At 46.8% G+C, this 25,711-nt stretch overlaps 1 protein-coding gene across 4 annotated transcripts in view; it reads right to left on the reverse strand.

Moving 5' to 3' along the window:
• Positions 1 to 25,711, reverse strand: part of VANGL1 (VANGL planar cell polarity protein 1) — a 47,741-nt gene that overhangs the window by 9,444 nt on the left and 12,586 nt on the right. For all 4 annotated transcript variants that reach the window (XM_030021039.2, XM_030021040.2, XM_030021041.2 and 1 more), the window contains exons 4-6: positions 23,265 to 23,872; positions 4,051 to 4,184; positions 536 to 668 (exon numbers count right to left, since the gene is read on the reverse strand). In XM_030021039.2, the coding sequence (XP_029876899.1) occupies positions 536 to 668; positions 4,051 to 4,184; positions 23,265 to 23,872 (875 nt within the window). The remainder of the gene's footprint in view (positions 1 to 535; positions 669 to 4,050; positions 4,185 to 23,264; positions 23,873 to 25,711) is intronic.

The raw sequence follows: 25,711 nt of genomic DNA on the forward strand, positions 1-25,711 counted from the left end.
GTGTGACTGGCAGAAAACATACCTATGTTGCAAAATAAAACATAACCGCTTCTGGTCACGTATTTCTTCCCCAACTCACTGAAAAGGGCAGTCAGACTGCCCCTTTCAGTAGTCTGCAAACACAAATATTCTTGCCCATGAACAGGCAACACCGAGTGCTCCACTGATCCTGTCCCTGGATTACTTGAACTAAGACGACAAGCCTGAGCATGGGCGAAAATAATGGGATTTCCTACAGCAAGTAACTACAGATTTGTGAAGCACTGGACTGTTCCTTAATCCATGACATTGCATTAGCTTATCTGCATAATATACATGAGCTCTGCTTTACGCATGTTCTTCAGATAATTCCAGTTGCAAGCTGTCACCATCCCTTATACATCTGGGTTTCATATGCTGCTTTGATGTGACAGATTTACAACCGAGCCCCAGCCCTTAATCACGGGTCCCCCCTCTCGCCAGGCTTGGCAAGCCCCACGTGGCTGAGCGCACAGCACCGAGGAGCGGCACGGCACCCAGGAAGGGACAGCTCTACCTTGCACGGCGTTTTTTCACTCGACGCTCGTGGTCAGCCTCTTCGTAGTAGAGCTCGTTGTGACTGGAGTCCCTGCGACGGGCTGCAGCTGCAATCATGGCACGAGACTGCCCCGACGCGTTGTTCCCCGGGCCTTCAGGAGGCGAGGACGAGCAACAAGGAGACAAGAAAGGCAGCGTTACTGCCACAGGACTGGGGCTGGGACAGACCAGCACCCCACAGCATCTGTCACAAGTGCTCTGTGGCTCCAGCCTTCCCAGCCAAACCTATAAACCCTTCCCCAGTCCTCAGGAGCTCTGGTAGAAACCCTGCTAGGCGTAACGGGCTGAGAGGGGGCTTTGGCACACAGACGAGGGAAGTTAGTTGGGATGAAGGATCTCACACAACATACACAAAGGCAGAGGTGAGGTGCACATGCCAAGGATGCAACTTACCACCCATTATATATGTTTTCAGTTTGAAGGCAAGGGCAGCTGGAACACACCGCATTTCAGCAACAAGACAGTGTGAGAGCACAAGAAGTGAGGAGTTGGAAAGAGGAGAAAGACAAACACAAGAACATCATGAGACATGGAGATGAATGAACAAAAGCCAAACTCCAGACAGTTACACACAGGGAGGAAAAACAGGATGCAGAGGCAGCAGCGTCACCTTTAGACAAAGCATAGAGTTTTCCACAAGGGTAGATGCTGTCCAAGCAGCAGTCCTGCCAATAGGGTAGGCTGGGATCTGCATGTGTAGCAGCTTCTCATGGCACTCTGAGCAGCATCTGCCATTACAGTTTCTGTTGCTTTTAACAGATCCTACACAGCTACAGGAACAGGGAAGCTGAAATCTGCTCTGTAACGCACGGTCAAGTGACAGAGCTGTCTACTACAAGACCTTGACTAGTGACCTTAAAATACAGTAGTAGGTTCTGCAGCTCCCCGATGAAGCTCACAGCTCTGGCTGTTCGGGCAGAGAGAGGAAAAAATGTTGCCCCAGAAGAGTCTACCAACCCTTCTACTTAGATAGAGGACAGAGGTGGGTCTACCTAGAGGGAAATAAGAGAAGTCTAGGACTGCCTCCAAACCACCAAGAGCTGCTTTTCTGACTAACTGCTCTGAAAATGCACACTCTCAACTGGCAGTGGTTAAGGCCAATCAATTGCACAGACATGCTTAACATTGTTCTCATGCAAGGCCAACTTCTATAATTTTTTCCTAAAAAGCACAAACCAGGTACCAAGCAGAAGCCTGAAGCGCAGCAGTGGGAAGGACAAGCGTTCACACAGCTTCTTAAGCATCTAAACACTTCAGATTTTGTTTGACAGCCCTAAAATGGAGGATATGACTCGAGGGAGACACCATCTCCAAAATTTGGGTTAGAACTGTAATTCGCCTCATTGACTATGCATGGCGATGAAAATCCTGGTTTTGAAGGTGAGCCTCCCCACTCTGTATAAAAGAGAGATTACAGCAAGATGTTTTTCCTTCCTGGCTGCTCCGGTATCAAATACAAAAGCTGCCAACAAATTAGGCTGCCTTAATAGCATTATTGTTTTTTCACATGGAGGGTGTAAGAGACTGTCAGGATGCCAAGGTAAGCTGCAGCCAGAACTACACTCTGCTTTATAAAATGGACGGGAATCTTCTTAAGGACATGCCTCTAAGCCCGAGATTTCCATGTCCACAAAGGCAGCGGCATTGCACAAGGAACAGCCCAGGCAACCAGTACTGCCCCAGAAAGGAAGGCACAAGTTTTCAGCTCCCAGCAGGCTCACGAGCCTGACACTTGGAGAGGCCTGCCAGCCACATCTGGAGCTTGCTTCTGGTTCCTTTTCTTCCAACAAAGTTTTGTGAGCTAGCACCTCCTAAGCTACTAATACTACCAGACCAGCAGTTTCTCCTCCAAGCTTGGGAGTCCCAACATCCCAGCAGGTGCTGCAGGAACAGAGACCCTGCCACCTCCTGAAGAAATGCTGCAGCGCAGGAGAAGACAAGCCAGCTAGCAACGAGAATGGCATGTCCTGCAGCCAGCCTGGCAGGCGGTTGGGTTTGAATGGCGTGCGGACACCTGTAGGATTGGGAAGCCCTCACTTTCCACACACCAGGCCACACCGAGCAGCTGGAATGAAAGATTTCACCTCTAGAAATGTGCAGAGCAAGTCTGTTTGCTTCCCCTCTCTAACTCAACTCGTTCTCTCCCACCTCAGTGCTTCTTCACTCCAGATAACAGGGGACACACGATGGGCAAGCCTGCCCCTCTCCCTCCCCGCTGCCTCCCCCTTTCCCCTTCCTCTTTCAGGATGGGGACATCCCACTGTAAGGATCTAAACCTCCAATTAATTCTACAGACTCAGGAGTGCTGCATCAGGTTTGGGAAAGCATATAGAATAAGGTCTTTGAAACTTCTGAAGTCATGAAAAATTAAAAAAAATAAAATAAAACCCCACACCCATAAGGCACTGAAACTTTGTTGAAAGCAAAACAATCATGTCTCATGTTTTTCCATGTGACAGATATTCTTCATATTTCAGTCTCCACACCCTGCATGCAGAGCCACCTTGCCCAGCTAAGTCCCTTTGGTCCCTTCTCCCTTCCAGCTCTCAAAGCCTTTCAATACTAATGCATTCACAGGCAGGATGTGCCTTACCACATCTTGTCACAGGACTTCAGCCGTCCTTCACCATAAAAGCTTCCCTACACAACTTCAGCTCTTCCATCAAAGGAATGTGCACTTTTGTAAAGGCTGTGATGGCTGGGCACACCCTGCTTATCAAGCCTAGCTTTCACTGATAGGGTTTAAGAGTGTCAAATGATTAAGTCCAGTTTTCACTGCTTTGAGTGTCTACAGGGATCCACCCATCCACCCTCCCACAGGCCTCTTTAAAGCCCAAAAGTTTGAAGCAGGTCTGTAGAATGGCAAAGCTTAAGGGGGATAGTTATGGGTCTCTGAATTTCCACGAGCTGCTTAGCATCACGATGACTTGGGAGCATGGCCACGCATAAGCCAGGCATAGCTAATTTAGTGCTAAGGCTGCAGGCTGACGAGCGTTGCTTTCACTGGCAACTGCTGCTTACACAGTTGCTTCTTCCCACATTGGTATCAGCCTCCTTCACTTTCCCGAAGGCTGCCTGTGGAAGCAGCACAATAAACGACCGGGGAACTCATTTAGGTTAAAAGTTGTGTTTATTGTGCTATCACAACCAAGGAGATGACCCAAGGGTGACAAAAAGCAGAGGCTGCCTAAAACAAGCAGTGGTGCCGAAAAGTGCTTGTGAAGCCACGTAATAATTAAATCTGACCCAAAACTTGGCCATTTCACCTGGCAAAGACAAAAGCCTTATTGTGGGCTAAACACATCTGTAAAGTCATCTGGAACTGGCAAACTCAGCGCTGTTAGGAAGATTTCCAGCAAGAGACAAGGATTTGGCAAAGCAAAAAGGTGAGAATGTGTGCATAACAAAGCATAAAGCCAGCCCTGCCCTTCCCCATCCCACCCAGTCTCAGAGACTACATTTTACCTCACCTACCATCAACATTGTAGACTTTCAGGCCAGCCATGTGCTTGGCTGCACGGGATTTGGAGGCTGTTAACAAGGCTGGGTTGTAGACTGTGAAATCTTTGTAGTAATTTTCCAGAACCACCAGTGCAGCTCGCTGGATGCTAGGGAAAAAAGAAAAAAAACAAGACAAAACCCCCCAAAATGCAACCAGTTCTTTTGTTTCCTTAAAATAAAATAAAAAAAAAAAAAAAGAAGAAATAGCCACATTATTTGGAACAGGGTTGTCACGCCCACAGAATTGTGCAATACAATTCTGAATGTGCAGAATATTAATTACTTTATCTAGGACCTGAAATTTCATTTGGGACACAAGATAAACGTCTCTGCCGTCACCTCAATAGGAGAATGACAGGAAATCCCTAAACAAGGGCAGCACATAAACTGAAGCACTAGGCTGCCTGCACTATGGGAAAACACAGAACAAGAGCTCAGCCCGCCTCGGCGCTACGATAGCTGTGGAGACCTTGCCCAGGCTGAGGATCAGAGCACCAGGCTGGTTTTGCTGTAGCTGGTCAGCCCAGATGGAGGGACCAACTCAGGATGGATGCTTTTCCCTTTGAGTCATTTCCAGCCGCACCTCACAGCTCCTCAGATCTCCCCCATCCAAACACTGACAAGAGCCCAATCTCTTCAAGCTTTCACAGCAAGATAAGATCGCTGCCTGAGGAGTATGGCTGCCGGAGAAGGGATTACCTCAGTATTGCTTGTTAAATCCCAGACGAGGGACAGAATAAGGAGCAGTGACACTCCCTCCATCCCTTTGAAGGGATGCCTCTACCTAAAACGATGACACATGGGAGCAAAACAGCACACACGCCAGCAGCAGGAAAGGCTCAACCCAGAGGTATCTTCCTTTGCAATCATTTCGACAACAGAGAGAGAGATGTCTTTAGGCACTGCTACCAACAAATAGGACAGTATTTCAAAACAAGCCAGAGCTACGGTGTTTAAAAATGCCAACACGCTTGTGGGATCTAGGACATAGCTCCCTCCACGTTGCTCTGGCTGCATGCCGCAGCGTGGCGTCCGGCTGGCAGTAGTATTCTCAGCAAATCACCAAGATCACACCGATTCAGCCAGCTGGAGTTTGCCAAGAACCCACACTTAATTTCATTTTGAACCCACAAAAATTATAAGGGAACTGCCAACACATTTGTTGCCAGTTAATTGTAAAGTTCACACTTACCAACAAAGCCTCTCCTAAGGAAAGCAACCAAGTATTCTCACACATGTTACAACACAGGAAGAAAACATTACAAGGATGGTACGTGGGAAAAAAAGACATCAACAAATTAAGACCTAAATTCAATTCTCAGCACTACCACTGATTCAACGCACACTCCTGGAGGAGCAATTTAAATTTTCCTGTGCCTTGTGCTATATTAAACTTCTGCATCACACCCCAGTAATTTAAACACACACACCCCCTCTGCCATCCTCATTCTCCAGCTGCCCCCCTCCCACTGATCAGTGAATTAAGCGTAGATGCCAGCCCATTCACGAGATTCTGAGACAGAACAACAAACCCAGACTTGTTCACCATGTACCTTCATCAGTCAGATTTATGCTACAGTGTCATGTATTTCATTAGCTGTATACCTTTAAGATGATGAATTTAGCTTTTGAAGCAAATTCCATCTTTAAGACCGTTTGGCAGGGTCTTTTGCATCCAGCTAGAGTATCTTAAAGAAGCTTTACCTTTCAGGCGCTGGTCCTTCATATTTCCTCGTATCAGTTTTGTTAAAAGCAACTCCATTTAAGCATTCAGCTACCGATATGTAATCAAAAGCCACTGTTTAATCAAGGAAATAATTTTCCTTTAATGAAGCAGTACAGACTGACCCACTGCCACACACACGTAGGCACTGACAGAGAACAAGTGAAAGCCGGTTTATTTCTCCCTACCAGACTTCTGATTTCTACTGTGAATTTGCTGCAGCTTAAAAACAAAATTTCATAAAAGAAGTCATGTGGCAGCAGCACATATTCCCCCTTCTGACTGCATTCAAACATGACTGAGTTTTTCCACATCCGCTTCCCAGGAAGGTAAAACTCCATAGAGTTTCATCTCAAAATGCAACGTTCGGAAAACTAGGACCAATTAAAAACAAGAAGATAAAAATGTTATACACACAGAGTTATACTCTGCTAATACACTGCACTCATTTCAGACAGCGTTGGGACTTCCATCCCAGCAGTGGGAAATGTTTGGGAGGTGCCCCGTTGACCAACTAGTTCTATTAGAACAAAACATAGTGCATCACAGGACAGAATAAATTGTTTTAATACATACACATTTTCCCTGGACCCCACAGAGAATATTATCATCAGGATGCCAGCTTTCCCCACCCACTACCCCTTCCATCCCCTCACTAAACCTACCCCACCAATTCATCGGCACACGCGCCCAAAATTCAACCACAATAAAGCTTTTATATTGCAATAAACAACCATTATTGCCCTGAAAATTAAAGCCCAGCTATTTTTTGCTGATGCAAATCTAGTACAGGCTCACACATATGAGATACCCCAATCACAGAGGGTCTGCTCTTTAGGGAGAGAATTGTAATAAACATCAGTTTCCTAAATTTCTACCAGCCCATTTCTGTCTCCCATGTAGTCCATCCTAAGCGTTGCAGGTTAGGAAGACAGCTGTATTGCGACTCTTCAAATTCTCTTAAAGAAAAAAAAAATTAAAGAGAAGATGCTGCAGACAAGAAAATTAGAAGGGTCACAATAATTAGCAAGAGCGAGGAGAAGGCTGCTGAATCAGAGCCTTCTGGGCCGTGTTGCTCAACCTCTTCACCCACATCAAGGGGAAGCCTCACCCTGCAAAGTGCAGGACAGCCAGCCCTGCCCCATGCAGGAGCTGCAAAGCAACAAAAACCACCACTCCCCCCCAAAAAGACACAGCTGTCCCAAACATGGCAGAAAGGGACCCAACACACTTGTGCAACACAACGTGCAAGGAGGAGGGTAACCTCAAGCAAATAAGCATCCAGAGGATGCCCTGAGGAGCGAGTAGGAGCAAAGCAAAATGCTAAGGAAGCCTGCTGTCTCCCGACAGAAATTCAGGTTTTTTGGGACTTTCCACTGCAGGGCAGACCCTCCGCTGCCTTGCGAGCAAGGTGAAGTGGCTGCAGCAAGCCTCCTCTCCACCCACAAGCCAGCTCCGAGGGGAATGGAAACTGGCAGCATTCCCAGAGCCCGCGTTCAGAGGCTGCTTCCTTGCAGCAGTGTCTCAGGAGCAGTTCAGTACCATGTCGGTCACTGCATTCATTCACCCCACACTTCAGCTAACTGAGGCTTTCCTTGCGTTTACGATTTTAGAATAATGGGGAGGGGCAGGAAGAAAACGAACAGAAAGTTTCAATACTTAATTGCCTGTTTGGAGAAGGTCAGAGTGAGCATCCTCCTCATGTCCTACAAAGAGGATCTGGCAGCCCAATATATTTCATTATATATTCATTATATATTATATTCATTGTAACAAACTACCAGAATACAGAAAAGCATATCAGGACACGAAAAGCATTTTCATGCAACAGTTCAGACTCAAAACCTATGACAGGAGAAAAAGCCTCTTGCATAGGCCAGTGGCCTACTGGAAACCCAGTTTTTCTTGTAGGCAATAGCAGTAAGGGTCTACGTTTTGTTGCTTTGCATTTTGTGTAGTTGGAAGGTTGCTTTTTTTTTTTTTTTTTAAATTATTATTACTACCCTGAAGAAGGCCATGTCACAGCATGCTGCCAAGAGGGAAAGCAAACAACCATACCCAACAGAAGCGCAGGGTACCTCAGTGGCATTTGGCAGCAGAGAAATGCAGAGACCTTTACAAACAGTAATGAATTAACTTTTACAGGGCATCCAAGGAAGGGGAGGAGGGGACTATGTGACACAAAGGCAGCAACTATCACCAATTTTTTTCTCTCAAAAGGTAAGTCAGGAACAGTTTTGCCTGAATACTTGCTGCTACACGGAATTTTGATATCTGAGATCTTGCCATACTCTGTAGCTCAGAGGTCATTTTGACTTTGTATTTTCCTTCTGTGACACAGCTACACCAATACTGAAATTGGCTTTTTTAGAGGATTTTCAGGAAAACAAGTCAGTGCTATACTGAAGCAAAGCACAAGGAAAGAAGCCTGTTTCTAATATCAAAATACTGGCTTTGGGCCATGCTCGTTTCTAGAAAAAGCATTTTGAGTCTTCTGAAGCAGTGGGGAAGGGTTAGTGAAAAAGAAAATAAGGAGAAGAAAAAAAAAAAGATTGAAGCCACACCTCTACACCCAATGTTGCCATTGGACACACTACGGTCAAACCCAGCAGGCTGCAGCAGCTGTCATTCACATGGTTTTAGCAGTTTTGTGCTTTCCTGCTAAGCTAGAAATGTAGCCTGTCATGGCACTATACCAACCATCAGCTAGGTGCTGTTAATCATCGAAGGCAGAGGAGTGCCTCATGCTTTTGGAACAGATACAGATAGAAATACGCATCCAGAAAGAGCTGAGCTGTTTGCTGCCAGAGCACCCACTTCCTTACCTTGCTAGGGATGCAAATCCTGCAGCATCAGAGTTTAAGGTGTGCCACACACTTAAAATCCACAGGGATAGTCAGAGAGGCCTGATCACTGCTGTGCTAATTGAGGGCTGAGGGCAAAGGAAGCTTGGGGTTATTTAATCAAATGGTTCCCAACACAGACTCCTCTCCTCCAAACTACATTTTTTTTTAACGTTCTCCAAAACAGACACAGCATGAAAACAAGCCAAGGTCTCTGGGCACACAAAATACATGCCACAGCCAGTTGGGAAGCTTTGGCACCCCAAAGAGAAGCTGAGCAAGGATTGCACAAAGCAACCTTCCACACAGAGCCGGCTTTGCCTTTCCAGCAGTCTCCAGTCTACAACTGCAGCAAGCTTACCTACTGCAAAAGATGCTGAGGTCTCCTGGAACGCCGAGAGGCTCATCCACAGCACTTCTTACTCCCTAGCAGTGCTGTCAGCTCACACCGAACAGGCTCAGAAAACTTCTGCGCCTTCCCAGAAGCACCCTACAATCACATCTCCCTCCCAGAAAATCCCTTTCCTTCACATACTCTTTTGCTAGGCACAGAGCTGGGGCTCAAGTTCCTGGTCCTTCACCACACTTGACTGCTCTTCCAAAGCAAAGTCACCAGGACCGCAGCCTTGGAAACAAAACTGGAAATAGACAATTGAAATTAAAATGCTTCCCACACCAAAATCCCTGCTGAAAATAGTTACAGAAGGTATTTCTACCACCCTCTACACAGACTTGCTACCCTGCTCTGCCTTCCATAGCTAGGGGTGAGGCCAGCGCAGGCTGCCCAGACAGATGCTCCCCGGGCAGCAGTGCCACCCCAGGGGCCGTCTCCTGCATCTGGCACAGCACGGGGGATTTGGTACTCGCTGTCCTTCCCAAGCAGCACCTTGGAGCAAGGCTCCCGAGAGGACTGAGGTTGTGCAGAAGTGCTTTGCAGCGCCGGCAGTAGTACCAATGCCTCAGCTACAGTTTTGTCCTCTCCAGTAAACAGAGCTGGAATCAGATCTCAGCAGAGATGCCAAGACAAGGAACTCCTTCAGCAGCTGTGGCCAAACAAGCAGAGCAGAAAAATGTCTTTTGATCGTCGTAACTACAACAGCATTTCAGTTTGCTAGAGTCAAGAGAACAAGACCACAGCCCCTAGGAAAAGGAAAACCACATTTTCTTGTCAGACAACCACAACTGAAGTCTCCGCTCAGCTAAGGCAGGCAAGCGCAATCCTCGCCCTCCCTGGAACAGGCACCGGGTGACTGGGATGCAGCAAGCTTGTTTTAGACACCCGACTTCTGGGATTTGGTCAGCCAGGGAAGAGAATTTGCAAGGTCAAGCCTTTATCGGGGAAGGGAAGGAAACCTCAGCACAGTAACAGGTTGTCACTGTGATGGCAGCACGGCTGCTGCCCCCATGGAAGTGAACATCCATCCATTAATGGTGCAATTTATATGGAGCCCAAACACATACAGGGTTTGTCCCACAGTTTTGCAGCAACCAGTCCCCATCTGTTCTCTCCCCTCCCAGCCTTTTTAAAAAAAAATAAAAGAACATGAATTTAAGCGTGTCCCCACCCATCCCCAACACTGGACATCTGAACAACTGTCACATAAATGTTCCAAGTTTAAGGAGAGCACCAGCCCGGTTTCCAGCCGTACATCTTCCCTTTTCTGCCCTGCATGGTCCAAGACACTGTGCTCTCCAACACACACATTCTACGCCAAGTCTCATGTTTCCCAAGACAAAAAAACAGAATCAACACACCAGCTAAGCAATACAGTAGTTCACTGCTGATGCAGAAAGGATTTCAACTTACGGATTTTCTGAATGAGAGAGGGAGAGTAGGATTCATTTTCAGGTTGGTTTTTTTGTGTGTTTTCCTCAACAGCAGCCTAGCCAAAACCCTCCAGTATGGATGAAAATGACCCCTGCAAGTCTACTACTAATGTTGCTGTTATGTTCGAATCTTTTTATTTGGAAGAGAAGCTGTAAGTATGGAAACGAGAGCTTTAAAACAGAGGATTTTACAGGAGGGTATGACCAAATGGGGGGGGGGGGGGGGGGGCAGAAATCCACTCCTTTATGTCATACGACCCAAACAAGCTACTTATTTAAGCCTCCCTGAAGAACCCTATAAAAGTATTCCCAGGCGAGTACTAAGAAGATGCTGCTACAGAAGTACAGAGTGCTAAGTTTTAGCAAGCAACTATAAAATCCCAGTAAACCCACAGGCATGCTCCCATTGCAATTCTCCTTCTGAGAAACTTTCCAGCCTGATACTTCAGGAAGTTAACTGGTCTTTAGGGTACCAGCATATGGGCTGAATATTTTTCCCAGTCACATTTATTGGTAGAACTTCAAATTTCAATGAATGCTTTCCCAACAGCCATGCTGCCCTTGCTTCCACTTCCAACAGCTGAAGGTGGCAGCTCGTATAATTAACTAGGACAAAAACCCAAGACACTAGTAGTGATATATAGCGAGAAGGAAGAGGAGGAGGAGGAGAGCACAATCCTCTCACTTGAAATGCGGTCCCAAAGATCCGGTAATATGATTTACCAGGAAAACACAGTCACTGTGTTGAGGTCAGATACTGTGACAGCACCATACTTCCCTTCCTCAGTAACACAGTGAACATCTCATTTCACAGTATACAGTGCCAAGGCAGGCAAAGATCATAGGGACACTTGTTACCCCCATCATATTCAACAGAGAGAAAATGAAATAAAAAACAAGCTGCAAAAGCCTAACATAAGTTTTAGAAACAATGGAGGTCCCAGGGCACCAGAAGAGCTTCCTATGGGAGGCAGGGGGACTCTTCACAAGAAAGGAAAGACTTAAGCCCTTGCTGAGCCTAAGCTTCTTCCCAGGTTCACTGTATGCAATTCTAGGATGCCTTATTGCAATGGGTCAGCCTAGGTAACCAGAAAGGCTGTCTTCCAGCCCCCTCACAGACTAGCCAAGGGGAGTTCGTTAGCATGCGGCAAGGATACATTGCACTGATTACCTCAGCCCATCCACTGGAACGGGTACGTGAGCGTACAACAAGAGCAGCTTCAGGGGCTGCATCTGAAAGAGCAGCTTGTGAAAGTCTGAGCATGCGGCACAACAAACCTCTCCCCCAGAAGGCTGAAGAAGCCAGCTGCCAGGACAGCAGGCTCCAAAGCAAACCACTCGCATCCTCCTACGCCAAGACCGCCTCTCCAAGAGGAACAGTGTGTGCGGGTAGGTGTTTTCAAGCACTTACTCACCATGCAGATACCTAGCAGAACCACTAAATCTAAACGGTATAGCGCACGGATTAGCCAGTGGACAAGAGCAGCTTTCAGGCACTAACAGCTTGGGCTGGATTTCAACCAGTTCCTCGCACACCGATAACCACACGCAGATGCCCCAACAGCTCTCCAACTAGAGGCATCTGCTTCCCTTTGATCATATACAACACATTCAGACAGGCAAAGGCACTACCTTCTCATCAAGCAGAGAGCAAGCCCCTGCTACCAGCACCTCATTGCCCCAGGGTCTGTTGCGATGCAGAGAAGAAAGATGAGAGCAAAGGAGCTGCCTGTGCCCAGCCATGTATCTGCCATGTCCTAGACACCCACAGCAAACCAAACCAACGCCTGGCCAGACATCCACCCCTCAAGCCCAGCCCAGCACCCTCAGGAGCCGGTAATAGTTGAATCGGATCTGGAGAGCAGAAGCTACTGGATCCACGTGCTAGAGCTCAGAAATGGTTTTCCAAGTGCACTGCCAGCACACCAAGCAGTCTGCCTCCACGCCGCAATTTTGCAAAGTGGTGGGGTATCCTCAAGGGAGCTAGCGAGAATACTAACTTGCTTATTTAGGAGAAAAAAAAAAATAATCAACTACCATCTGCTCACAGTGAAGCAAAACCAAAGCTGTGAAAAGCTTCCTTTATCTGTTGAGCAAATTGGCAGGTTGGGAAGGAGGACAGTGAGAGGAAGAGCACAAAGGGGACAACTTAAGTGAACATATGATGGGAGGAAGCTGCTGTCAAGCCGTCCCCACAAACCTGCACAGCATAGCAGATACAGGCACACCAGAGAGATGCAGATGCTGACAAAGCAGGGGCAAGCCGGCTTCCCCGGGCACCTGGGGGTGTTGCACCCAGCTGCCACCAGCCCAAGCAGGCTCCGCTTGTCCGCACCCAACGCGACACAGACCCGTGACCAATTTGAGAGCGTCAGGGACAATGCTGAAGTCTATCTTACAGATAACAATTTCCACAGCTGAGCAGACTATTGAGGCCAAAGAGCCCTGTGAAAGGAGACCTGCATGGCTCAAGACGATAATTTAGAGTGGAGTCTCTCAGCTGGAGATACGACTCTACACCAAGACCACAGCAACGAGCTGCCATCCATGTGGTACACAGTGTCTGGCTCTGCACCTTAAGAGACATTGCCTGGGGCAAGAGACCTGTCCCTCATGCTTGGGCCACAGCTGGTCCCCCATAGGCCAGCTGGGTAGCAGAGGAGAAGCAAGGACTCAAGGGTCTCCCTTCCCCAAGCTCAGCAGAGGAGCACACTTTTGCAGACAGAGCCATGCATCACCGAGGACTGCTCCTGCTCTGCAGGCAGACTGCAGCAACGCATATGCACAATCTGTCTCCTCATGCAGGCAGCAGCAGGATCGCTTTCAATTAAACCATCACTGCCATGAGAGGATGCTGTCCTGCCTCTCTCCCTCTGCTCCATCGCACCTTTCTTATGCCACCATAAGCCTTTGTAACCCTTAAGCACCAGAAGGACAGTTAAAAAGACTGCAGAAACTGAGCTGGGCTAAATAACCCAGGAAGAAAGATACACAAACAAACTATAAAGCTACATAGATAATATAGAGATATAAGTTACTAGTTCCACGATTCAGATCCCTGTGCAACCAGACAAGATTTCTTTGGGAGGGGTGAGGAAGGATCAGACCATTGACAGGGTATTTTTTGCAGCAGCATTAGTTTAAGTGATGTGAAACTATGATCAAACATTTATGTAATTGAGGGGTGTACCGAGTATTTATGAGGGAGGCTTAACCTCTTTCAAAAGTTTCTACACACTTGGTTATATTTAGGATTTAAGGAGTTTCAAACAAGTCAGGGATGACACCAAGGTGTGCTTTACCTTCTGAACACAGGAGTTGGGAGCAAGACCAAGAGCTTACCCTGCATGCAAGAGTGAAAACAGGCACTTAGGGCAGACACGTAAGGGATGAAATACCAGACTCACAAGCCCTGAGCTACAGGGCACCCATTAGCCTCCAACTCGAGCTTGTGAGCTGCTCAAGTGCCTAGGAACCTTGCAGCAGCAGGCAATACATGGTACCCTGGATTACCACTTCCAGTCCCTGGGAGTAGCATAATCCATGACAGCAATGCATTTCCTCTTCCCGACACACATGTATGCTCTGCCTCTGATTAGTCTGAGCCCCAAAAGAAAAAAAAAAAAAAATATGCAGGGACTGGCAGGTATGGCAAGAAGTTTACAAGAATCTGCATTTTCAAAAGATAATTTAAAGCCTGACCATGCATCAAATAAGGCCAGAGTCTTCAGACAAGGAATTCTTTGAGTTACATTAATACTTATGAAGCAACTAAGGGCGAGGTGGGTTTTGTTGGTTTTTTGTTGTTTGGGTTTTTTTTGGCGGGGGGGGGCAGGCGCAGTTTGGTTGGGGTTTTTTTTAAGTGAAAGCTAAGAAACACAACTTTAATTCCAATGAAAAAACAGAAATAAAGTGTTCAAAGTTTCTGCTGGCAGAAAAACTTCAGTGCTGTAATGGGACTTTACATTTAGATGCTGCTGCCATGAAACATCAGTATTCAGCTCCTGTTCCAAAAGCAGCCTGGTAGGATTCTCTCTCAGGAAAGAGGACCACCTCTTACTTGACCCCCAGCAGGGGACAGGATTAACGTGGCCTGACTTTGAATGAAGTTTGCCATTCGACTCAATACAGCAGCTTTAACTTCTTCTAGTATTTCTCTCACAACACCTCCAAGTGTTATTTCCCTACAAGCCTACACCCACAGGCCTGAATAGGCAGCATCGATGCTACCCACTAGCAGACCCTTGCACACAAATGAATATCAGCTTTCTTAAACTACAGCCCAGCCCTCTCTGCACAGCATCCCTCCACCACCCAGCCCCATCCCAGCAAGCTTTGCACAAGCAAGAGCCACCACATTTTATAGCCAGTGTAGAGCAACCCTACAAGCAATGCTAGGGCTGCAGGGACATGGTCTGCAGTTCCAAGCTGAGCATCAAAAATCCAGTCCCAACAAGGATGCAGATGACCCTCTGCCAGGATTTTGGGAGCGCAAGCCGGAGTTGGCAGCCCCCAAACCGCAGCTAAGGACCTTACTGCTGTGCCGGGAGCCTGTTTTGCTGTCAGCTGGGGAATAGCTCTCCCCTGTCAGCTGAGGTCCCCACTTGACCGAAACTGCACAAAGGGAATTTAAGCACAGAGGTTCATTTAAGGGGAGCGAGTGCTGGAGGGGGGATCAAGATATAAGCGAAAATATTGCCCTCAGTTTTGTGTGTGTGTGTGTGTGTGGGGGGGGAATTCTTTTACTACCACCCAGCTCCCTATTAACTCTTCCTTATTCCTTCAAGGGTAGGGTCAGGAATTAGCTTCCAGTTTTCTTGGACATTACTTGGTTGGGCTGTATGAGAATTGTAAATTCACAATTTCTTACACTTTTAACAAGAAGTGAGCCTCCTCCTTTCCCCCAAAGGGCACACAGCTCACTCCTTTGCAGAATATTTGTATTTCATCATTCACCACAAGAAACAGATGCCAAAGGTTGAGGGGGTGGATTTTTTTTTTTTTTTTGCAGGATTTGAAGATAAAAGTATCTTCACAGCCACAAAATTTGTTCAGCAGCTTAGGGAGACCATCTGTCTCTGTGGGTGGTACACACAGGCGCTTTGGAGGGCACCGACAGCAGTGGAAAAGAAATTACATGACAAACCCTTTAAGTACAGGGTAAGCTGGAGCACATGCTGTTCTTGTACTTCTGGGCAGCGTTGATTCTGAAAGACAAACCAACAAGAAGCAAAATCTCTGCAGATGAAACCAATGGCATTTCCTCCACACCATCTCCTTCAGAAGGACAAAGCCTAGTAGTTCACTGTCAGGCAGCAAGTAATAGCATACTAGCCAGGGGTATTAATAATTGACAGGAGGCCCTTCACTTAAAGTAGGCTTGTAAACTTTTAAAGTATTAAGTATTCAAAAAACGTGAGACTGCTCCAGGGTATAACAATCACCCTGCACCACTCGCCATTGCTGCCTGGTACATCTGCAGGAGCACAATACGACTGGTACCTGGGCTGTGGTCTAGTACACTCAATTCCACACTCCTCCCAGTGAAAAGGAGAGGGGAGGTGGTGTGTGCACAAGGGGTGCTGGGGCTGATCAAAGATCAAGATCAAACAAGGGAGGAGAGGGGTAGGAAGATGACTGTGGGCACTTCAGTTCCTGAGCTCTGTCATCTTTATCAAAACGAAGAGCAGCTCTATGTGTAAAGCCATATATAAAATCTTCGGAAAAGCATATGCAGAAAGGCATGGGGCTAGGAAAACATGCTCCTTTCAGAAAAGCAGAGCCCTCCCAGGCCTTGGAGACAGGCTTTACCACATCAGAAACTCCCAGATGAGTTGTGCATGCAGTCAGATACTGACAGTCCATCCTAGACTTTCCCCTCCCCTCTAATGAGAAGCACCTGGCACTCCTGGAGTCTGCTGCTCACTACCGTCACAAAGAAACATCCTCTTAATGAGGTGTTGCTCTGACCTAAGTAAGAAGTCCTAGCTGAACTCTGCTGACAGCACACCCCATGCACCACCAAACCGACCCTCGTAAAACAGAACAAGGCACCATTCCCATAACTCATCTGGAGCATCAAAGGAGACTGCTCCCTACGCAGCAGGGAACAGCACACATTTTTTTCAGAGGCTACTGGAAAATTCCCTTCTGCAATTCCACAGGTACCCTCATGGCAAGAGCAATCAGGTGAACTGCTCTCTGTGGCACCATCCTCCTGGAGGCAAGGCAGCAGACACAGGCAGGAGGGGGAAAGGTATGGCCTGTGACTAAGAATGACTAAGAACGCAGTTGCACGTCTTTTCCCATTAAGACATTATTAGTTCAGCCCCAAGTCAGATCTTCCTTCCCTACTCCACAGCTACTCCATGGCATGGAGCGTTTGAAGGGTGCTAATGCTCAACTGCCCATGCCACACAACTGTGGACAGAGAGATCTGCAAGCTCAGGAATAGGAGCATGGAGAAGCAGCCCAGCTGCAGAGATGATGAGTTGCAAAAAGGTGGTTGTAAACACCCAGCTATGTGAAGTGCTGCTGGAAAGACATTGGCTTGGAGGTCGCAAGTCTGACACCTCTCAGTGCTAAAGAAGCTGCTCTGGAGCAGACAGCTCAGTTTCTTCAAGGAGCTTCACACTTGCAGATGCAATTAACACCCATTTAGCCGGCTATCCCAGAACTTCTTGGGAGGAGAGACTATTCAGTGCTGGTGCTCATCAGATTTGGTGATGGGCAGGAGACACTCACACAAATGCCCATCAGGGTGCCTTGTACTGATTTCAGAACAGAGAAAATGCATTCAGGAACCAGGCTAACTTCACACAGGCTGGAGGCTCTGGCGACAGAGCTGCTCTGCAAAGTCGCTAGTCTGTGGAAAATGCTGTTCTAGGAAGCTCCTGTAATCAAGGCATCAGGACAGTTAATAAGATGTGTTGCTACAGAACAAGGTAAAAACTCATCAGCTCCATCTCTTTCATCACAGTGTTTATCACTATGGAAGATGGTGAGGGTTAAGAAACCCCAAGGAGAAAGGAAGGTTAGTGTAACTCCTCTACTCCCTGGGAACGCAGACCAAGCAAATTGCACACAGGGTAGAAGGAAGAGCGTGCAAACCCAGAGTGCCTCCAGCAGGATTTAGCTGGGCAGGTACAGCATTGCACTAGTGTGCACCTATGCTTGTTCTCCAGTCCCACTTCTGACCGCCTGACTGGAAACAGAAAAGGCCCACAAGCATATGGGATCAGTCACACTATGACCAACCAATGCAATTAGACACACATTATGAAGTTCCTTCACCAGAAAACAGCAAGATTTCAGCAGCTGTTGCCTCAGGCAAGAGATCCAGCTTCCTAAACCCATGGCTAAGCTGATACATGTCACCATGCTAGAAACAAAACCAAAAGTGTCTATATGCCACGGAAGCTTTCCTTTTGAGGCGTGGGGAGATTTTAGGACAACATAACCTTGAGAGGAGTGTCGACACAACTCCAGGCAAGAGCACTCTGTACAGTTCAAATGTTGACCAGGTGTTCTTCATTAGAAAAATGTCACCCTTGGTAAGGCGAGACATACTCGAGCAACACCTCATTGTTGCAAGATCAGATGTGCAAGGCTTACAAATGCAGGCTGGAGTATGAAGAAGCTTATTCCCATTCCTTAGCCCTCTACACACTCCCCGACTAGGGAACACAGCCCCAGTGGCACCAAGGGACACAGACAAGAGAGCACTCATCGGATTAGATCAGTAAATACTGACAGCCTAGAGATCAGTTTTATAAGCAACAGGTTCAATAGATACAAGACTGCCAAACCAAAACAGCTGGGTCAAAAGTGACACCAGCTTCCACCATGCAATTCTGCTTCAGCTCTGGTTTGTATTGAAGCTAAAGGCTCACGCACCACCTAAGAAACAGCTAATCCAGTTCAGCTGGGAGACAGGCTGGATGTTTTCCCCTTCTGCAAAACATGTATGCGTCTACTTTTTGTGAGCGTGGGCACGAGATTTCCCAATAAGATATTGATAATGCCTGCAGGGAAGGTACAGGCTGTTCAGTGACAAGTACCTGTTTTGAGGAAGCAGCTGCTCCCTTCCTGGATTTTTAAACCACAGTTCAGCAAACATCTATCCAAATGCAGATGGGTAACACGGGTACAGGCAATGCTCTAACAGACTTTTTCTATACAGAGCTGCTATTTCCGAGTGCTAAGCTTCTCTTGATTAGATGGACAGAGAACATCAACCAGCTCACAGCCATCTGCAAAAACTGCACCCCTATTCCAAAGGCATACGGAGGCCTCCCACTAGCTTCTCAGCCAGCTGGTTCATAAAGGCAAGCCCATGCCAGGAAAGAGAAAAGCAGGCTGAAGCTCTCAGTACTTCATACAGCCCGACACATGATGAACTATCATGGCCTTGCTCCTCATATCCCTACTGCAAGGTTGAGCAAAAGGGAGGAAAGACCTACTCTCAGACATTTCTAACCTCAGAAAACCAAGGCTATACTGGAGCCCAACATTCAGCCTATGTGTAAGATCAGTAATTACCACATGTGTTTGAAGCCATTCATTTTCTTGAGCTGTCTAGACTAGCAAAGCTCTAGGGTGGGGAAAGAGTATTCACTGGAGAGGAAGGGAATATGTTTAGCACCCTAACTACAGAAAAGGAGGGTTTTCTCCAGCAACATCCTTCCTATGTAGTTTCTGAGCTATCCAGAAGGTACTGAACTGTGGATGACAGGCTCCATCAGTGTCCCTATCTGTAGGGACAGACCAAATCCTCAGCTGCAAATCCAAGCCTCAGCTCACAAAAGTATCAGCCTTTCAACTGAAAAAGTTATCTACTGTTGCTCTCCCCCACCTTTGTTGTTGCTTCCAAAAGTCTCGCCAGCAACCCCACCCAACCTCTCGCATTTTCCCAGGCTTGACCTTTCCTGCATCTACTCTCTTCCCTGCTCTTTACCCATACATACCACCTTAAAGCATTCCCCCTGCATGGCAGCCCTTCCTACCAGAAGCAGCAGAGCAATCAGTGAGCTGAGACTTGGCACCACGTTCACTGGGACTCCAATTTAATTTTTACCTCCCCCCCCAAGCTCCTGGATCAATGCCAAAGGGAATGCTCGTTTTGGCAGTCAAGTCTCCCAGAAGAAAAGCTACAGCCAAAGTGCTGGGGGTGGGACCAAGCCAGCCTATTAATAGGTTGATTATAATATGAATTTGGGGAACTACTCCCAAATATGCTTACCCTCCTGGACCTAGAGCCCTCAGGGGTGGAGTGGAATACCTAACTCAGCACTTTCAGCTTCTTTGCTGCATTTGGAGCCAGGGAGGGTGGAAAATCCTGTCTGTACCCTGCCTGGCAAAAACATGGTTTTCCAGAAAAGGGTGGCTGCGCTATTGTTTTCTTCCCTTCTTCCCCAGAAAGTCTGTCTTCCTCATACTTACATAGCAGGTCTCTCTGCCTCATCAGAAAAGACCTAGAATTTGAAAGCTTCCACCTTGGATTAAAAAGGTTGATATCAACAATTTTCCTGCGGAAAATCCAGAGCTACTCCAAGAAGCAACATTGAACAAGATAAGATGTCTCAAGATCCTTCTTGCCACCAGCTTCTCCAGAGCACACTGGGCAGTTGAGCAAGACAGACTCCGTGAACAGCCAGGGAGCAAAACTTTGAAGATATCTGAGAGCATGAAGAGGGCAAAAGGCTGGACTGAGGCAGCAAGGTTTTGATTTCAGGAGGCAGTCAGATTGCTATACCTGTTCAAGCATGCTTGCTCCTTCCAGGTGGCAGCCCACAACCTAAGACCCCTTTAAAAGTGCTGGGGTGAGGCAAGCATGCAGGGTGGCAAATGGAGAGCCCAGAGGCAGCAACAAGTAGTATATGCATACTCCATCATAGCTACAACCACCTCTCCAGCATACCCATGAGGCTGCTTCTCTAGTCTTCCTGAGTAAACCAAACTGTCCTTGCATGTCACCACATTTTCCCATCAACAGACCTCCCATTCCAGCCCCATGCCTCAGCCAGAGAGCCAGAGGCAGAAGGCAGTCCCTTGTGACCCTGACATTTCACCAACAAGCATGTCAAGACCGTTATGGAAACTTTGCAAAATTATGCTGCAAAGATGTTCAAAAGTTCCCAAATTTCTCATGTTTTACATAAATATCTCACAATCCTAAGCCCTTAGAAGTTGAAGGAGATACCAACTACGTACACTTCTTACAGTGTTTGTCACATTGGGGCCACACTCCGAATCAAGACCAGCAGCTCTCACCGTTAACGCACAAGTAACTCTTCCTGTTGATTGTAGCGAGAGGGAGAGAGAATGAACTCTCCCTTAGTTGGGAGACACTTGGCCACTGATCAAACCTACACAGTTCTACCTTTACATTAGTAAAGATGGAAAAACACACAGGCTTCAAAACACGTGTCAATACACATTATACTCATCTTTCAGAAACTAAGGAAAAAGCAACACTAGTTTACCATTATTGGACACGCTTGGCAAGACTCTTCTGTAACACAAGACACTGAAGCATCTACATGCTGCATGGTTTGGATTCAATATGCCAAACAAAATTACAATCAGCTTACCAACAAATGAAAAGTTATTAATTTTTCATACATCTCAGATTTCACCCTAGGTTTTACAACTCTTTGTTGCCCTCGCATCACCCAAGGCATTTCAAAACCTTTCTACAAAGAGAGAATTGGAGAGAACACCGTTTCTAACACATGTGCTATTAAATATTTAGGCCTTAATTCTCAAGCAAGTTCTTTGCCTCCGATGGCAAGGTTACTTACATGGTTAAAGCCAGGCATGCAGACTTTGGCAGGCGTAGGATCTTAATTCCTCTGAACACAAACCCACAATCTACCACCGAGCAACCAGCAAACTCTCTCAAACCAAACCTGCACACTGTGTGTGTATATAGGTGTATATATACATGTACTGAACTTTCTGTGTGGAATTCACTTATGAGAGAACTGCTGCAGCACACCTCAAGCCACAAAGCTGTGGCACAGGGGAACTCTTTGGTAGTCATCTCTCCATCTCCCTAGTCTTAAAGGCTATGCTGGATCTGCCACGTACCACAGAGGAATTTTTAAGTTCAAAAAAAAAAAAAAAAAAAAAAGTTTCACAAGAAAACCAGCTGAGATTAGTTCATTTTTTTTAATCCCTGAAGGTGACCTTTCATTAAGTCAATGGCAACACTTCCATTACACAAGAGGGGCTCTCCTTCACATTTTACAGAGAAGGAAAATACAGCAGAGTCCAGACCTAGTCCACCCAAAAGGCCTTGAGTTCTTCCATTAAGCCAGAAACAACATCCAGAAGTCAACTCCCAGACTTGAGCTTCAACCACTAAATCTGCTTCAAAGCAATTCCATTGCTCAGCTAATGGCTGCAGGAGACTGTTCCTACATCCACTTAAACCAGCAGACACTAATCTCTCCATCTGCAATAGATACGCATGCCATAGGGGTCTGGACAGGATAAGCAGAACAGATGTTTAAGTGCACATACAGTCTGGGGAATCATCTTCAGAGCTCAGCTGGCTGCTTCACAGCACACAGGAACTAAGGGATTTCTAGAGAGCTTCACAGGACATAGGAACTAAGGAGATTGAGACACCTGTCCTTTCTTATACCTTTGCTGAGGGAAGCATTAACCCCAGCAGGAAGGTGGAAGCAGGCATGCAGGTGTCACACCTATGGATATTGCACAGCTCCCAAACACTCCCAGATACATCTGACCCAGCAAACTGATCCATACCTATGACAAGAGCAGCATCATGCTACAAAACCAAACCAGGAACAGCATAGCACTGCCAAAAAAAAAAAAAAAGCACCTACATGTGCCCCAGTACTCATTAAAAATATTATTCCTAAATAAATGCCTGAACTGCTGGGAGGTTTTGGCTGTGTCAAGACAACTGCTTCAGCAGGACTAAAAGCTATTTCCCTCAAGCCAACACAAAACTGCAGAAAACCGCCAACCTTAGAAACAAGTAAAGAGCCCCCAGTCACTGGAGGCAGCCTTCAGATCCCATGGTGTAGCTATCTGGCTAAGCCCTTCAAGGTAGCCCCAGCCTGTCACAGCAACAGCCTTCAGAGCACAAACACCTGAACACAAGCATTTCAACTGGCCACAAAAGGTGCACACAGGATCCAAATGACAGTGCTTGATCCGACCAGAGGGATGTTTATTCGTGTTCCTCACAGGACTCTCAGCTGCACAGGACAATGAGGACAAAAGGACATTTTCAACAGCCCGTTAGGTTGCTGAATGCTTTCTCACACAGGGACACTTACTTCTTCCTTCAGCCCGTGACATGGACTGGCCTGCTGTCAGGAGACTCCGAGGAGTGATGCTCCGCACAGCCTGAAGGGCTGCTCTCAGAGTGGCACCTGGCCCGCAGAGCCGAAGAGCACAAGCCAGCCCTAGCTAAACAAGGAGGCCTTTCCCCTTCCCTCCAGTAAGGAGACAGGGCAAGAAGCCCAGAGAAGGATCTTAAAGATCTCATCAGGCTTAGCCCAATGATCAGCCTGAAGTTGTGCCATCAGCTCTTTCCATTTACAGAAATGCACAGACTCCTCTGAAGCAGGGACAAACTCTCCCACACTCACAGAGGGGAAGAGAGGTTCAGTTTGGTAACTGTGGAGAGACTCCAGGACTCCTCTGGGGGAAAATTCAGAAACCAGCAATATCGCATGTACAAAAGCAGTTGATGCTTCATGCTACAGCATAGCCACACTTATCTACACCGCTGGACTTCAAGGCGTTGTACCTACCTCAAGTGCCCCAAGCTGTAGTATCGCGACTCTCCGTCTGTTGACCGAACTACCTTGACAGTGAACATGGGCTGCAGCTGCCGTAGCTCCAGCAGCACAATGGCCAGGTAGTGAATGAAGAGCAGAGCATCCACCAGAGACACCGCGTACTGTACTATTCCTTGGTAGTTGGTGTCCTTCGAGTCCAAGATGCGAACGCCGTAAAAGAGCCAGTAGGAAAACACAAACAGGAATATGAGGACCAACAGAAGGGCCCGAAACACAAACACCCTTGGTATATCTGCCTTGGGCTGGCGGAAGAACAGAGCCCAGGTCCCAATCAGAAGAATGAGGAGTTTAAATGCCACAGAGATGAACAGTCCCTCACAAACAGTACCACACGGCTCCAGATCATCCCGCCACAGGATCTGGGGTAACAGAATGAAGGCGATGGGGGTAAGGAAGACAAGAAGTCCGAGAACAGCTGCCACTGTTAAGCCCAGGTAACGTTTGCAGTCCAACCCAACACTGTCCTCCAGATCCTTACTGATCCGGGCAATGTCCTCCTGGGAAATACTGTGCTCAGAGGTGCCTGTGATTGCTGTCGTGGTCTCACCCCAGTTGTCATCCTGAGAGAGGAAGAGATAAACAAAAATAATATTGAAACAATTGGGTTATTCCTTCCAGGTCTTCTAGTCTTCTTGCCCGGAAAGGGATTGCTACAACAGACTTAAGTCCCAGAAAAACAAAAAAAAAAATAGCAAAAGCAACACTTGCAATATATTGAATAATCAACCCTGAAAATTAGGAAAGGTTTGGAAACAACAGCAACTTGTCCAAACCAGTGACTATAAACATTAGTGTTAAAAACTTGTTACTGTAGAGCAGGTAGCTCAGCTTGCTATGCCACTCACTGTACCCCAGCAGTTCCTCTTCCAGCACACTTAAGTAATATCACATAACTCTTGGAAACTGCAGTAATCACCAGTTCCCATGTGCAGGGCAAGGACTAGCACTCTTCCAGCCCACAAATTCTGCGGTGCAAGTGCACCACAGAAGCACCTGGAAGGGAAATTTTCATTTCAGTGTTTCAAGCCAGTTGTTGTTGTTACACAATCAAAAACATGTTCACACATTATTTTTCCATCCGTAACAGAAGCAACCGCACTGCCAGCAAGTTCCTCCACTTTGTTTTCTTTTATTCTCCTCTACAGTAGCGCTGCCCTCAATAGCTGACATTCTAATAAAAGTTTAGTTAAACCAACAAATCACAGGTGGTCACAGAGGATATTTTCAGGCATGGGGCTTTAAGTTTAGAGGATCCTAGACTACCAAGTAGCTCTGGTATTAGAGGCCAGGATATTGTCAGAAGCCACTCAGGCACAAAGAAGCTTACCTGAAATACAGTCGCCATATAGTCAAGCTTCAGATCACATTACGTTTTCTGAAAGTCTCACTTCTTCCCTAGCTAATACTGGGGACTTCTGCAAGCTAGTCCTCCCATCCCACGATGCCTCCAATTGCTCCTTCCTGGTGCTGGCACGGCCAGAGAGTTACACTGACATGTATGGATTTGACTCACAGCTGCTGCTGGAGTGACTCATGCACATGAAGACTTCTGATGCTTCCCACAAACACACACCAAACAGTGGCAATACATGCGCATTGTTGCTTGGTACCTGACACCTTGGTAGCTGCAACACTCAGAAACACATTTTGCTCTGCCTCCTACCCTCCTGACTATATCTTCCTGCAGCCGGTGTCATTAATAGGATTTACACCTTCTCCCAGACTTCTGCAGCTACACATGCCGATCAAAGTATTTCATTTTAAAGAAAGAGGCATCATTTTAAACCTTTATTCACTTCTTTAAAAAAGTCAGAGGAAAGACTCTTCTAGAATCTCTGGGAAAGGAGTAGACAGAGGCAGCAGGACTACTTCGAACAACTCCAGGGATTTAACTTCTAATGCACTCCAAGACATGAATACCTCCCATGCCTAGAGCAGTAGGGTTTTGAGACAGACCAACCACAAACAGTCAGCATCTTGAATTAATATCAGGGGTTTTTTTTGAGTGGCTTCTCACCAAAACAGAGGCCCCAGAAGAGATATCTGCATTGTAGTATGTCCTGAAAAGCAGCATAATCCTATCACATTTCCCTCTTTGCCAGTGTCTTCAGTAAAGCAATCTAAGCATTTCAACTATTTTATGTTTATGCATGAAATAGCTCTGCATAGTTTCCTCCATTTGATGAACTGAGAAACTGTGTGGAAGACAGAAGGGACAGAAACACCACAGCAGTTTAAGGCTACAGCCGTGAAGACAACAGGCAACCCTAGTCTCAGTCTACCTCTTATAACAGCTCTTCCCATTTAAAAGTAGCATAAGCAAAAAAAATGTGCAGTTATTTGGAAATATAAGTCTAAATCTTTAGTGGTACAAAGTTGTTGGACCCAACCCAGGGCAC

This window comes from Aquila chrysaetos, chromosome 7 (assembly GCF_900496995.4).
Source record: "Aquila chrysaetos chrysaetos chromosome 7, bAquChr1.4, whole genome shotgun sequence".
NCBI lineage: Eukaryota > Metazoa > Chordata > Aves > Accipitriformes > Accipitridae > Aquila > Aquila chrysaetos.